This window comes from Echinococcus granulosus (genome assembly GCF_000524195.1).
Source record: "Echinococcus granulosus chromosome Unknown EG_S00105, whole genome shotgun sequence".
Lineage (NCBI taxonomy): Eukaryota > Metazoa > Platyhelminthes > Cestoda > Cyclophyllidea > Taeniidae > Echinococcus > Echinococcus granulosus.
In genome coordinates, this window is record NW_020170485.1 from 88,966 (window position 1) to 103,976 (window position 15,011).

The following is a 15,011-nucleotide window of genomic DNA, read 5'->3' on the forward strand; positions in this document are numbered from 1 at the left end:
CTCTTTCGTATTTGTTGCCTAGCCAAATCATCGCCTCCTCTCTCTCTCTCTCTCATAGTTCCACTTCTAGTCTCCGCTGTGCTACATGGCTTCAATTCCATCCGCGACAGCGGCTCAAGATAGTGTAGGTGGTAGGAAAAATGCCTTTCCAGTGCCTTTGGAACAGGCGAAAAAAGACTGCTAGGGAAATGGGACACTTAATATCTAAAACCCAGACAATTTTTTGTGGAAAATACGTAATTTGCATAAGAACTAAATTCGTAAATTTAGTTCACTACGAAGGAGAAAGGTTGAACGTATGCTCGGGATTTAGATATTCCACTTTTGATGCCACTCATGCCGAGTGGGAAAAAAATTGAACTTTAGGCAAGAGTAGGGAATTATTTCTGCCCAAGTAAAGACTCACTACAGAACATTTAGGCTGCTGCAATGACTCGCACGTTTACATGGATGCATCACGCAGACACGTATGGGCCTACCGGCACGGCACCCTTTTACATGCTCCCTGCACTCTCTCTTCACCCTACCTTGAACCTTCCTGGTACTCATATATCAGATGAACTGGCTTGACGCATGTCATGCCAGCGTGTCTGCTTTACGGATCTACCTTCATCCGCTGACAGCGCTGCAGCAGAAGCTCCTTGTCCCATATGCTGCATTACAGTCATTTAAGGGAGAGCCAATATCAAAATATAAAGCCGAGAGATGGTGATAGAGATGAAGGTAAAATCACTTCAAGGTGGATGCTGCATCACACTGAAATGGGAAGATATTTCGTTCCTAATAAAGATACGAAAGGACGTTTTGCGATTGGGTATTCACTACTCACTATTCGCTATTTGGAGATATCACTTGGGCTAAGATGCACAGGACAGCCTGCAGTGCGGTTTGATGTGAGGTATGATGGAACACTCGGTCAAATTCCATGATGTCAATTGGGAAGAGGACATCGCGATGAAAGCCTACCAACCACAGTCCCCATGCTATACATTAGCAGATCGCAATGAGCTTTAAGGAGCACCAATTCGTTGTTAGCTGCTTTTCGACACCCCTCATAAAGGGCGTCCTGACGCATCCACATATGCAACTGACTTTCTCTTGGCATTAGATGAGCAAAAAATACAAAGTAGACAATGTAGAAAATAAAGGCACACTAAAAGCAGAAGTATTTAGGATAGGGACTAGGTTTCTTACGTCAGCTGCGAAAGTCAGGCCTTAATTTGAAGATAATAGCGACTAAACGTCCTAATTTGAAAGGACTTGATATGCCTATGCAAAGGGTGTGGTCGCTATTTCAGCGAGTAAAACAGGTTTCAAAAGGTCCTCCACAACCAACAATTTTTTCCGATCAAAAACCACCGAAAATTATTTGATTGCCCCCGCCCCAATCTCCGGTTTAATGCCGAATTTGTAGCCTTTCATAAGCTACAGAGGCAGTAGAAAAATAAACTGCAACCGATATTTTCGCCTTTGCAACCGCTGAAACCCCCCAGCTCTAAATCCTACATGCATCCAGAGTTACCAAATCAAAATATATGTTGCTCAATGACAGCAAATTTTTGGCAGCCGATACGTCCTTGAACCACTCTCCTGCCTTGGAAGCATCTTTATGAAGCCGACCAGTGCAGGCGATGAACGATGGCGTTTGATGAGGCGAGAATGTTGCCGCGATGAGGAGATTCAGTGAGAAGCAGACTTCTGATAGATGAATATAATTTTTGCAAGGAATTGCTGTCACGCGGGAGGAAGATTTGACCTGAGACTGGTGGAGCGGCTTCCAACATCTCCAGTTCGTGTAGACGGAAACATCCACTCATCTTAAATTCCAACTCCATTTGCAGTCACATCAGCAGTCCAACTGCACAGATTTCTTTTATTCGAATACTTTTACCGGAAAAGGTGGGGTCTTGGAAAAAAAGCTTTCTGACTTTTTATGTAAAAATGTGTGAAGCGAAAAAAACCTCATTCGCGGATTACGCACGGCTTTTTCTCAAGTTAAGAATGAGTCAAACACGAGACTGGACATTGCGTGAAGGAGATGTACCGTCAAACATCCAGACAGTGCATTAGGAACATCCTGCCTCGTGAGTGATTTAATTGATGGCATTCATTGTTTGACAACTGCCCAACTTCCAAACCAGAAATTGAGATGAGAGGTGATTTTAGCTGTGTTTAAACCGCGACAAGGCCGATTCAATTTGCCAGCATTCTTATCTGTAGAAATATTCATGTTCCTTTGCTGTTTTGAATCTTTCAAAGCCAAGACAGGAGCGCAACTAATGAGATTTCTTTGTGGGTCAAATTTGGAAAACAATTTTCGTCAAGTAATTATCACATTCTCCAAGTAAAATAAAAGTAAAGTTACGTGTTTACCTGACGAACTTAGCGAAGTCTTCCCCTTATTTTCGTTCACAGAATGTCATGCCAATTCATCGCAAAAAAGGAATGCAACTTCGGGTTTTCAGATCCTAAGAACTCTCAGATCAGTACTTAGTCATAAAACGAGATTCCTAGTTACTTACAAAAAATATTTCTCTTCTTATAAAGAAGTGAAGAACAGTCTTACCGATATCGGAGGAGGAGGTGGAAGAGGCACTGTCATAAAGGTGGAGATTTTCACCCCCACAATCGAGCTTCACGGACTGCAGTGGGGTCCGCGTATGAACTGACCAGCAGACAATTTCACCATCTAGAAATCCACAAAGAGGGGAAAAATCAGAAAGCTAAAAATACAGTTAGGAAAGGAAGCAATATTTGTGTCCGTATTATAATAGGGGTTGGGTCTTTAAGCAAATCTAACAACAGCCAAGCCTTTTAAATGTGGATAATGGAGGGAGTTTTTGGGTCAAACCTAGACTATTAATTTGACAGATCTGTGACAGGAAGACAAGCCACCGTAGTGATACAACACGGAGTTGTAGGCTGTCATAACTCATAACAGCCGGACAGTGGCTAAAGTAGTAAATGAGAAAGGCTGACAATAGTGGTAGTGGGTGCATGACCATAGAACAGCGAGCAATGAATACAAAATTGTGTCGACACTTAGTCATTTAGAAAACCTCAAGGAGAGGAGAGAAGGGCCAAGTCCACCCACGGAAGGACATTCGAATGATCGTGCAGCTTTCAGTGACGACCCCATTTACAGTTGTAACAACACAATAGTGACTTCTGTGACAAGTCCACCCGCTGTGGCATTGTAAAATCATCATTCACGAACATTGGAAACATTGAAAAGTTTGGACACGGTGAGTACCGATGATAAATTAAGCCCATTTGTCTCCTTGAGTGATTTAGCCATGCTGGTAAATCTTCCAGGTCCAAATAGCAGTTAAAGATTGAATTTAGAGCAGAAGACGACCTCAAAACAGTAAATACAATTTGTGTTCCCCAAAAACCCATTCCCTTCATTTAAAAAACACGATCAATTAAAATTGTTGGTCGTTCAAAGAAAACTTTCTGGCTTCTCGCAATTCGGCCTAGATACCGGTGGCCACGGAGCTCAGCCAAAGGTCTCCCCCACCTCCCCCTTGAGCCCTTCCCTTGCGTAGATAACGGAGCTACTTCCGCATTCTGTTGTAACGCCATAGTTGCTTGTAACTCATTCAGAGAACGTGAACTTTTATGCACAAGTGGATAATTCCATCGCAGTAATGGTAAAGTTGCTCCATGTATTATACCCGACGCGCTTGGAGCAGTCTAATTCGGATATCGTCAATCAGTTAAGAAACTTTTTTGAAGAAAATTCGATAGGTTGACAAGCAATGACCCACAGAACATTGGAGCAAAAATGACAATATTTTGATAAAGCAAACAAATGAAATCGTGCGGATTTTTCGATGACAAACATAAACATTTTATTCGTTCCAATAATCCCCATTAGCCAATCACGATGACCAAAATGTCTCCAAGAACCAAACTATTCCTATGACTTTTACTCTTCCCAGCCATCTCTTCCATTTCATGTATGGTCATGTCACGTTCCAGCGTAGCCAAGAAGGGATGCTAATCGCCAACTGGAGAACTATCATCCGTTGAACAAGGAGGATGGGGCGTTACCATCCTCTCGTCCTAAGGGACTGTAGGAAATCTTCTCATGAGCACGAGCTGCGACGATACGACGTCCTGTGTTGCCTTGTAAGGATGAGAGTGGGATTTTCTTGCCACGACTTCGCTAGTCCTCCAAGTTGTGTCAAGTTATTCAAAACAAGGAAAGTATGCGAGTTCAACTTCTCCGAATGAGCGCACGATAAAAATATGCTTTCAATTGCGGTTAATAAAGAGGTGGTTTCACTGGAATTTGATGCATATCAGGTTTTAAATAAACCCCAGCAAAATCCTTCATTTAAGGTAAACGGAAGAACATGAGTTATTTGTATTTTATAAGAAATATCGGAAGGATAGAGGGCTGCAAGCAAACTAGTCATCCCGTAATTAATTACCAAAAGCATGTCCACAAGGTCTGACCAACCAACCGAAGCGGACAGATGCATTTGCTCTTTACTGGTCAAACAAAGCCGGATAAGGAGACCTGCAGTGGAGCAACTGGTCATTCTTTCATTCATATCTTCATTCATCCCCCAGCTATTTGTTCAACCATCTCGGGTCCGTCTAAACTATTAAGCATCTGCCAACACATTCATCTGTCCCGCTATCCTACTTATCCATCTCTCTGTCTCACCATCCATTCATTCAAACGTGCATCCCTTTAACCACCAACTTAATCACCAGCCAATCAACCACGGATGCGACTCAGCAGCCATTGGTCCACTTTATTTGGTGGAATAAATTGATAATTCAGGGATTTGACCTCATATTAACACTATGCGAGAATACGAGATGTTTATCATTAACCAATTCTAAAATAGAATCGTACTCTTCAAACGTGTTCCAGGAATCATCTTTCCTTTTGTTGGCCTTAAACTACGCAGGAGGTAGTAGCTTGCAAGTGAGCCATTTAGATCAATCCGAATTGACAACATCCAATTGACTGCTCGCTAAAACAACTCTACGAGCAAATTGTCTGTCGGTGCCAAAGATGAACCGAGGAATTTCATCACCACCTGACTGCTGTATCTTTAATGCATAAGGCAAACACAGACGAGATAATTGGTGAACTGATGTAGTAATTAAAATTAAAGATTATTACCATGGCACAAGTAGAAAGAAAAATATAAAAGAGCAAGATGAGGTAAAACCGATGATAAGTAAAGAAGTTGATAGTGGGATGAATTAATAAATAAGAGATGGATATAAAATGGATGGGTGAAGGTGAGATGAATTAAAAAAAAGGTAAATAAGTCAACATTTGAAAATCCTGGATAGATGGATGCAAAGTGTGCGTCTACGAGTTATCTTTAAGGAATCCTTACCAGGATACATGTATGTCCAAGCCCTATCCAAGGCTGAACCTTCTTTACCATCCCAATTTGAAGTGATGCAGGTCACAGCTGGTGACTGGTCACAGAGGCGTCCGCAGTTGTGTGGCTTTTGCGACGTCTTCATTGCCACCGCCAACGATGCGGCACCAGTTGGGGCCGCTATTGTTGCCTTCCATGTTGCAGTCTGCTGCCACGTGTCCAATTCATCCACATGCTGAAGCTCCGTAATAGTGGAAGAGGTCCCGCCCAGCCAGAGAAGTCTAAGAGTGAGAATAAAATGATGCACTGAAGTTAAAACCGACGTTTGCACATTAATCGGGGGAAAAATCGCATTCGAGTATGAAACATTTGATCCCAAGAAGTAATGGTCCGTTTTAGAAGCTATTTATACCAGTTTCCTTTGGATTTCTGTTTACTATGAAGGTCGAAGGTAAAATTATCAACAAATGTCTTTGCAAAGGAAGAGAGTAGGAGGGAAGAGGGATGAGTGCAGGACAGATGGATGGAAGTACCCCAGGTGGATGAATTATGGAGGTAGGTGGGTGCATGGATTGGATGACATCTAAGGTAGGAAAACTACGAGGACAGAGAGAAGTATTAATTTATTAACCAAAAGAATGCATCGCGAGGTGGAACATCAGGAAGAACAAAAACTGAAGAGATGAGTTAAAGGTTAGATTAATAGGTGAGGTGAGAGAAGAGAGAGGGAAGGGAAAGATGAAATGGATGAATGGCCAAATGAAGGAACAACTTGATGGACAGATTGCTGGTTAGATGGGTTGAATAGGAAGGCAGTTGAAGGGCCATCGAAAAAGGAATAGACCAAGTGACCAATCCGAAGCGAATAGATGGAGTGTGGGTGGAGAGCGGTAAATGAATGAATGGAGTAAGGAATTAGTGAATAAAATTGGAGGCAGATGATCAGTAACCTAATCTACACAACTACCCAGGTTGTTTGGAGTGAATAGCTAGGTGTGTCAGGACTGAATGGCGAAGGAAAGAGGGATGAATGGATGGTCACGTGAATGAATTTGAAAAAAAACAAATCAGGAAAAGATCAACGGACGAATAGAAGTGTTCACTATCAATAGATAGACAGACCGCGCATTGGACATTGAAAGGAGTGGATGGATTCGTGCCACAAGCAAAAATGAGCCTTTGTAAGTGCACATCAATGGATCTGAGATGGAGCTAGGTTGTTAAGCGAATGCAAAAAAAGACAAACGGAAGAAGGGGATTAGCAAACAACCGTAAAAGACGAGCCATTAAAATTCGTGCAAAAAAAGCCAAAAAAATCCTCACCCTTTCGAGACGCGAACGCCACATAAGTAGAGGTTTGAGCTGGAAAGCTGTTTCACGCGTCTACTCTGTCGTAGACTGTTGAACGACCACGTGATGACAATACCAACGGCAGTGGCAGCAGAGTCAGCAGAGCCCACATCATTAAGGCAAGCAGAGCAGATCCACCCCGTCGAAAGGCCCAACACCACCGAGCGGTAGTCTACACTGAGCATCCAGATGCAGTCGCCTTCCATGGGAGATAGTGAAGCTTTGGTCAAAGATGTACAGGCCAACAGAGACAGCGAGGAGATGCTTCGAGAGGAAACAGGTACAAATGCTCACTCAGAGGAGTTCACTGAATGATCTTCTAAGTCTTGTTGCACATCGTAAGTAATAACGAGCACCTATTCAGTAAACGTTATTCCAAGGATAAGCATTTGATAGTACTGAATAAAACTGTGAATTTGAACGGACGAAGAGGCGTCGGAGGAGAAACTTGTACTGGCAAATAGGATTTCATCGGCCAATCAAAGTTCGCAAATTCAGAGCAACAGATTGGTGGATCATAAATAAATGAATGCCGACATTAGGAATAGATGGAGAAGACGAAGAAGGCAGCTGGTTATAGGTAGATGTATTTGGGAGAATAAGGAAAAGAAATGACTGGGTGGTATAGCTTGAAATGGATAGACAGGCCCATAATGATTTTGGAAAAGATCAAGGACAGATAGGTGGGTTCAAGGTGGCATAGATGGGTTAATTGATCCGAAATGGAGGCTTACGGAGTAGGGATAGTCGAACGTGCTAGGAGAGGAGAAAATGGCCAGAAACTATTGAGTAGGTAGATGAATTTATGAATGGATGATGAGATAGGTGGATTTTTTAAAGAGAGGTACGAGTAACTAATCGGAGAGATGGAGCTGACGAAATTAATGCGTAGCCATTCCTTAATCTACGGATCGATTACGAGTCTTGGTTAAGAAATGAGTAGATGGAGATGCGGATGGATAGATCTGTGATTGACGAATGAAGAAAGACGAAGGTGATAAATCTCGAGTTAGTGTATAAATGAAAGGGTAGAAATGGATGGAAGCAGTCCGGTTGAATAAATAAATCCGATTTGGATGGATAGATAGATGAGTGAACAGACGGGAGTTGTATGGATTAGATGAATTTCAAAGATAAGCGACTTGTACAACAAATTCTGAGCCGATTGTCTGATGGATGAATTGGCAAACTGGGGAGCGATGCATGAAGCCAGGCTGTAAAGACGGATAAATGGATAGAACCGAAGTAGACAGATGAGTGGATGACTGAATATATGGATCTGGAATGGACGGATGGACACAAGGATAAAAGGATACATAGAAGGTAGATATATGTGTGACACACTAATGAATCAATGAAGTAGGACTAAATTCGGTGCGTACAGATGGGAGAAAGTATAACTTTGCTGATCCAGTATCGTCACCTATCTCTCTGTGAGTCGCTTACCTGAAAGCCATCAGCCTTCCCACTGAATCCGCACACCATAAATGTCCGTCGGCATCCACTGACAGTGCCACCGGATGTCCCCCATCGTATAGATTAAGCGGAAGTGAGGAAGGTGATGGTACATGGTGGTGCCGTTGGCCTTGGTTTCCGTCCCGTCGAGACGTCCAAGAACAGGCAAGACCACAAGAGGTGGAATTCAGCGTCTCCACTACCGCCACCAATCGTCCTATACGATTGGGAGCTGTGGACTCGAAAAAGGCATCTCCTGACCTCTCAGGATCAGGTTCTGACTGGACACTGTAACCACCGATCCAGACGCGACCTTGTAAATCTGAAATCAAAGACAAAAAGCGACTTCAAAGTTATATAAATGCGTAAATACGTTGTAGCTGGAAGCTATCCGATCTAATTGCACATTCAACTGCGTGATTAAAATTCAAAACAAGTTGGACAACTTCAAATGCCTCTGGAGGCTTACCAATTATTGCACAGGTGACCACTTCAACCGCATCCACGCGTTGGACATTATGGATCGCCTCGAACCCCGTCTCCACCGCCATCGGTAGGCGTGCCTGTCGCAAGCACTGGAGACCGGACACCTCCGACAGCGGAGGAGGCGTAGGTGGAGGAAGTGGGCGCTGTGTGACCTTAACAATCGAGGAGGCCTCAGGTCGCAGTTGGGGCTCGTGGGACCAGCAGAGGCTCATTAAGTCCAGGTAGGCCGCTGGGCAGTGAGATTTGATCTAGGCGGATACGGAGAGAAAAAAAGAGGAGGGAAATAAAACGCACTTAACGAGGTCAGTGGGTTTGTCTGCTAGCTTACCACTGCTTCTCTTTCTACTCCTCCATCCGTCTACTTGCCCACTACTCTATCCATTCGTTAAACCCCCCGTTTCTTTGTCTGGCGCTCTATTTTTCTGCTTGTTTTTTGCAATGTGGCTCTCGATGACTCAAAGCCACCCAGAGTGTAAAGCACTGGACGAATATCAACATTAAAACTGAAACCGAATGAAAACTTGGTTCTGGTTGAAGCATTGCCGATGCTAATTAACAGGGGTTGGAAATGACCAAATGATCGTCCGTAAATTTTGCGGTAATTGTTGCTATTTCAATGTCATTTGAGTACAGTGGTGTGAAGAGAAATTATCTACTCCTATCGATAGGCCATGGTTACAATAATGAATAAAACTACGAAAAGCGTCGCAGCAGTGTCACTTAAAAGCAATTGTAACAACATCAGCTACGTATGAAATGTCCGGTTTAATTGTAAAAGGCTGCCACAATAATTGACGACAAAGCAGTGTAGACCACGACGGAAAACATCAACAGGCAGATTGCTGCACAGCATGAAACACGGTAAGTTTTCCGACGTTTCGGGTGGTAAGTTCCTTTCTACCAGGTGATTTTAACTTCAGAAATAATCCAGGTGAGAGTTTGGAGTTGAGGTCAAGGCAAGAGGAAAGTAATTATACATTCAACTTGGGATATGCACCAATGCACAGATGGCAAACTGATAGTACGTGGGCTTCTATATGCAACAAAACGGGTAATAAAATAACTTGTTTAAAGGAGTAATGGGAGCAGTGGACTAACCTTAGCCGGAATATCGGGTCTGCCACCGGAGAGGATGTGTTGATTCAGCTGAAATCGCAAGTTTGTGAAACCGCGATAGGGCAATTGAAATTTAGCAATGCTAGCCATCAGAATGCCCAATGCGTATATGTCCACCTGCGAAAATGAAAGTTCAGAAAAGTGATGGATACAAGAAGGATAGACAGAGGGTGAAGAGATGGGAAAGGTGGATGGATCCGGGACAGATGGTTAGAGTTGGGACAGATAGGTAGGCGAATTGACAGATGAAGTTGGGGCGAATGGGAACATCAAAATGTCTGTCCATCAGTGATGAAAGTTACCAGAGGAACGCTAAAAACGCGTAAAATAAACATGTATTTAAGATCAATCAGAAGAGGCTCACCTTGTGTGAGTAAGTCTCCTCTCCAAGAGTAGCCAAAACTTCAGGTGCCATGAATCCGGGAGTGCCAACATAGCCGCGACAGCCGTCTAGACTCGCTCTCCACCTGCTCACCCCGAAATCGCCTAACACAACTTGCACCGTTCCGGGACCGCCCCCTCTACTGCCTTCGAAATTAGAGGCGGGAGTGGAAGTGGTCAGAGTGCATCCCCATCGCTCCCTGCGCGTCCCTGTGGTGTTGGTTGTGGAGGTGGTAAGAGGAGGAGGCATGTGCCAGACGAGGAGATTGTCGGGCTTTAAATCTCGATAGACGATACGCACACGGTGGAGATAGGCTAGCGCAGTGGCGACCTAATTAAGTTGATGATCAGTCGTAAGATAACGTTGGCATCCACCCACCCAACCATCCAATCAACCCTACCTGATGCACCACCATCGTAAGGGTGTTCTGGTGAACTGGGTAGATGCCATCCGCTTCATAGATCTTCTTCATCTCCTCCATCCAATCAGAGAGACTGCCCTGGGGTGCTAGGGGTAGAAGGAGAGAGAGGGGGCGAGGCGAGACCACGCCGATGCAAGAAAGCAAGTGGTGACCCACCATCGCGGATGTGATGCTGTTGGCAGCAGAGAAGAGCCGCGGACGCGCGTGACTGCGCGCACTGCGACGGACGACGCCGCGTCGGAGAGAGCGAAAACTACTTTGTGAGCGAAATGGGAGTTCGTGGGCGGCGCTGAAACCGCCGCCGATGGTGATACCGGGAGCAGAAGTACTGTCTTCACAGACTCGCATGAGAACGGCGAGTTCAGAGCGTAGTTCCTTAAAAACCAGTGATAGAAGAGTGAAAAAAGTATAGTAAATACAGAGCAAGGAGAACTATTTGTACAACAATTTTCCGTTCTTGACTCCTATATGTCTGTCAGTTTATCAGTCTGTATCTAAAATGATTTTTAACCAGGCTGTCAAAACAAATAGATGAATGGATAGCGGAATGAATGTAAGGAAGAGCAGGTAGATGTGTGTGTGGTAAATGGGTAAATCTGGAATGAAGAGACGAAGAGTAAATGAACAAATAGATATTTAGCTAGAAGAATGAGTCCGCTATGGAGAAATGAATGAAGGCATAGATTAATACGCATATATCTGCTTATAATTCTATGGCTGGGTAATACTAATCAAATCTTCTAGGTATTCCCAAAACCATCACCCACTTGATACGCAGTGTAGCACGATTCAACCGGTTGCAACGACCATCGCCGCCTCTCTTGTTTGTATAGCGCTAACGCCACTCTAAGGTCAGCCAGATCCATGCGGTTGGGGTGAGAGTGCTGGTGAGTATTCGAACTTGTGGGCTTTGCTTCCGTTCCCGCCTCACCTCCGCCCTCCTCCGTTGTTCCCGCTCCTTGTTCCTCCTTCTCCTCAGTATAGGGCTGCCAATCACTCAGACGAATGTCTACCTGTTCCGGATTGATAGGTGAACAAATCTTCACTCCCACAGGGACCTAACAGAGGGGAAAAAATGGATTTCTCTTAAATGAAGAATTGGTAGTAAGGCTTGTTAACTGCAATGATCTAGCTGATGAAGAGAAAAAAATAAACTTCCCGACAGTCAGCAAATTATCACATCAATCGCCACAGATCCACCTGTGCATCTTTGTATTCCCTATAAGTCCAGGCGCTCACTCATCACAAATCTGTTGATTCATACTTGCATCCAGATTAGACAAACCTACTCCATCACTCATCTCCCAAATTCACTTATTACCACAAATTGGTTAATGGTTGATTCAGAAATCACCCATCCTCCTTCCATTCACCTTAAATTTCCCTAGTCGTCATTTATTTAACCTTGAGCCGTTCACACGGATCTAATTAATCATTTTGCTTCTCAACGCTACTGGATCAGTCAACTCTCCCTTAATCCAACTTTTTCCCAACTGTTCAAAATTTACCTAACTCCAATTTCCTTTTTCCCACATCCATCTTGGAGGCCTTCCTTTCTCCTTTAATCCACTCAATATCAACTCCAAAATGCATCCATTCGGAATCGGTTCATTAACTCATATTACCACCCATCTCTAAACACTTCATATTGTACTCAACTATTTACTTATTCTTTCACCCATTGCAGATTCAACCATTCATTGCTCCATTTATCTCTAGCACACTACAGATACGAGAACCCAGAACTAATTAACTGGCCCTTCTTTCTTCTATCTCGGATAGAGATACTCTTGAATTTGTCCATTTCAGATCCATCTATTCAAAATCTGTCCATTCGCAATATGGGGGAACTAGAGGACGGCTCTCTTTAACTAAGTTTTCAACACGCCGATCAAATCTACAGCACAACTCACAACTCCCAATTCCTGCTATTCAAATACTCCATAAGTAGGTACCCACCTTCACCAGATTAAGCATCGAATCGGTGGCGGAAGTGACGCTGGCGGGGGAAGAAGAGCCAGAGAGGAAGGCGGAGCCAGCAAACACAGAACCAAAAGTGCCACGGCCCAAAAATCGTTCCAACATCACCCGGCTGCTCGATACTCGCATATCCTCTCTTACATCCATTAAAAGAAGATCGGGTGCTGAAATGCCGTAGTGAGTAGGGCTTTTACTGGGGTCAGAATGGACAGGACAGGGAAGCGATTCATTGCGACCAAGGGCACCGACATTGGGCTGTTTTCGTGCAGGTGTCAGGAGCCAATGAACCATTTCCTCTACTAGAACGCCGTACACCACGCGTTGTCTTGAGGCAAAAGATTACCATTACATGGTTTGGTTTTGGATTGAAAAACACCTGAACACCCCAAAGCACAATCCAGGTAAGGTTGAAAAACTCCTCATAAGTATTGATTAATTCAAAGAAACTGTCCACTTGAAAATGACAATGTAGATAACTTTGGACACAAGATTAGGCAATTTTTTCCCAAAAATACATTTGAAATGATCTTACTTTTTCTCGCGGCATTCTAGCGACTCATCACTGGTATCATTTCTGTTCCCAGTTTCGGCATTTAGAACGCTATCGAGAGTAGACACAACCTCTCTTATTTCAGCATTTTCTCTACAGGATAAAAATAACAGAAATCGCCAAAATGACTTTTAATGAAAATAATGTGGCTACTAGCAAAGTTTCAGCACAATGTAATCTTTCCTCAAAATATGACCTACATTTGTGGTGGTCGAACGCAGTCAGTGCAGGGAATAACGCGATGCACGAGATACTCGCCGCTACTTGATTGGTTAAATCGCGTCCCAAGGTCAGGATACCAGTCCAATAAGAGGCAGTCAATGTGATGCACGATCTTCAGAAAAATTTACGTAGTAATTAATAAAAACCATGGTAAAGAATTGCCTTAAATTCTAAATTTAACCTGACATTATATCTGAGCTGCAGAATGCTAACCTTCGTCAAAATTTGAGTTAGTGTACGACGATCAGGCTCAAGAGTCCAGGACTTCGCGGAATTCTTCTCCTTTGTCGTACCACGATACTCAGGCCAGAAAATCGAGAATGAAGGCATGTGCAGCTGGATCAGACAGTATTTGGAAAAGTCATCTAGAACACGACAAAAAAATCGGCAAAAATACCGTCAACTTGACCCAACCGACACATACCAAATGGCTCAACAATTAGTTTGTCGACCTTCACGTCCACTGCAGATACTTCAATACCACGCAAGTGCTCCCTATATTGCTCAGAAGAGCCGGTGGAAAAGCGCAAGAGACGGAGATTCCAGCCTTTATAGTCAATCTCATCTAGCCCTCCCAGTGCACTCTTTTCATCACCCGTCATATTCCCTCCTTCATCCTCATTTAGGCAAGCGTCCTTCAAACCGATCTTTTCGTTCGCCTCCACTGCGATTTCTGTCTCCTCAAGGGACTATTTTGATGAAAAAGAATAGATAGATGGGCATGCAATTTGGGGATAAATAGACAAATTTAGACTAACTTCTCACAAGACAAATTCAAGCATTTAACAAACAAGCCTGCAGCTGATTGAGTGATTGATTGCCTAATTACATGATATGCATACAGAAATTAACAAACAAGGATGCATAAAAATAGGTGGAAGATATTTCACCGCCATGACTCACAGCAGTCACAAGGGAGACACGATTCCCAACCTGTTCCAGTGTGAATACCGGCACAGCACCACCAGCGAGGGTCAGCTGAATACCCCGTCGAGAAAGACTCCATCCGCACTGAAGACTTCCAATTGACGAACCACCTTCGTCAGCATTTGGTGGTATCTCCAGACAGAGAAGACTGGATCTCAGTTTCGGCGGTATGCTAGCCAGGTTGTAGAGATGCCTATGAGTAGAAGAAAAATCGTCTTCTAAATATAGAGATTTACCATTAAACCAGATGATTTCGCGGTCGTACTACACACAGAAGTCAGTCGACCACTTCAGACACCACCTTTTATCGAGATACCAGCTAACAATGACACTAAGTACATGAAACAACCTGTAATGATGAGCAATGCATTCTGTCAAAGAAGGTGTCAAACTCTCCGACATCTACACAAAGCTTCAGGTACTTCTATGGTACTGCCACCTGAAATGCTCAATTGCTCAGCAGTAAGACACTTGAATGAATGTTATGGACCCTACAAAGGCGACCATCCAATCACCTGTAGGTCAGTGATTATACAATCCACCGTTACCACTATAATAATCGCTCCTGCGTAGAATGTCGGCCCTTAAATAAACGATGCCTAGACTGTTCTGCAACTACGAAAGAGAGGACGATTTCTGGAAGAATGATCTCACTACAACAATCATTTACGATTCCGAAAAGTTGGGGCACCCGGGATGCCGCACTGATAAATCCTTCTATGCTGAAGCTGTTTATTAAGTATCAGCGAAGCGCTAGGATAGGTG

At 43.7% G+C, this 15,011-nt stretch overlaps 1 protein-coding gene across 1 annotated transcript; it reads right to left on the minus strand. All coding sequences in view use genetic code 11, as the record gives it.

Annotated features, from left to right (window-relative positions):
* Nucleotides 1-1,495: 1,495 nt before the first annotated feature.
* On the minus strand, nucleotides 1,496-14,648 carry EGR_08390 (Leucine-rich repeat serine/threonine-protein kinase; the record flags this gene model as incomplete). The annotated part of the gene is made up of 17 exons (XM_024497639.1): nucleotides 1,496-1,698; nucleotides 2,567-2,689; nucleotides 5,370-5,638; nucleotides 6,681-6,971; nucleotides 8,154-8,484; nucleotides 8,632-8,896; nucleotides 9,747-9,881; nucleotides 10,129-10,476; nucleotides 10,547-10,942; nucleotides 11,335-11,625; nucleotides 12,527-12,872; nucleotides 13,080-13,190; nucleotides 13,298-13,431; nucleotides 13,533-13,684; nucleotides 13,744-14,008; nucleotides 14,223-14,510; nucleotides 14,586-14,648. 17 exons carry the CDS (start codon nucleotides 14,646-14,648, stop codon nucleotides 1,496-1,498), a joined length of 4,011 nt encoding a protein of 1,336 aa, XP_024347943.1.
* Nucleotides 14,649-15,011: the final 363 nt, after the last annotated feature.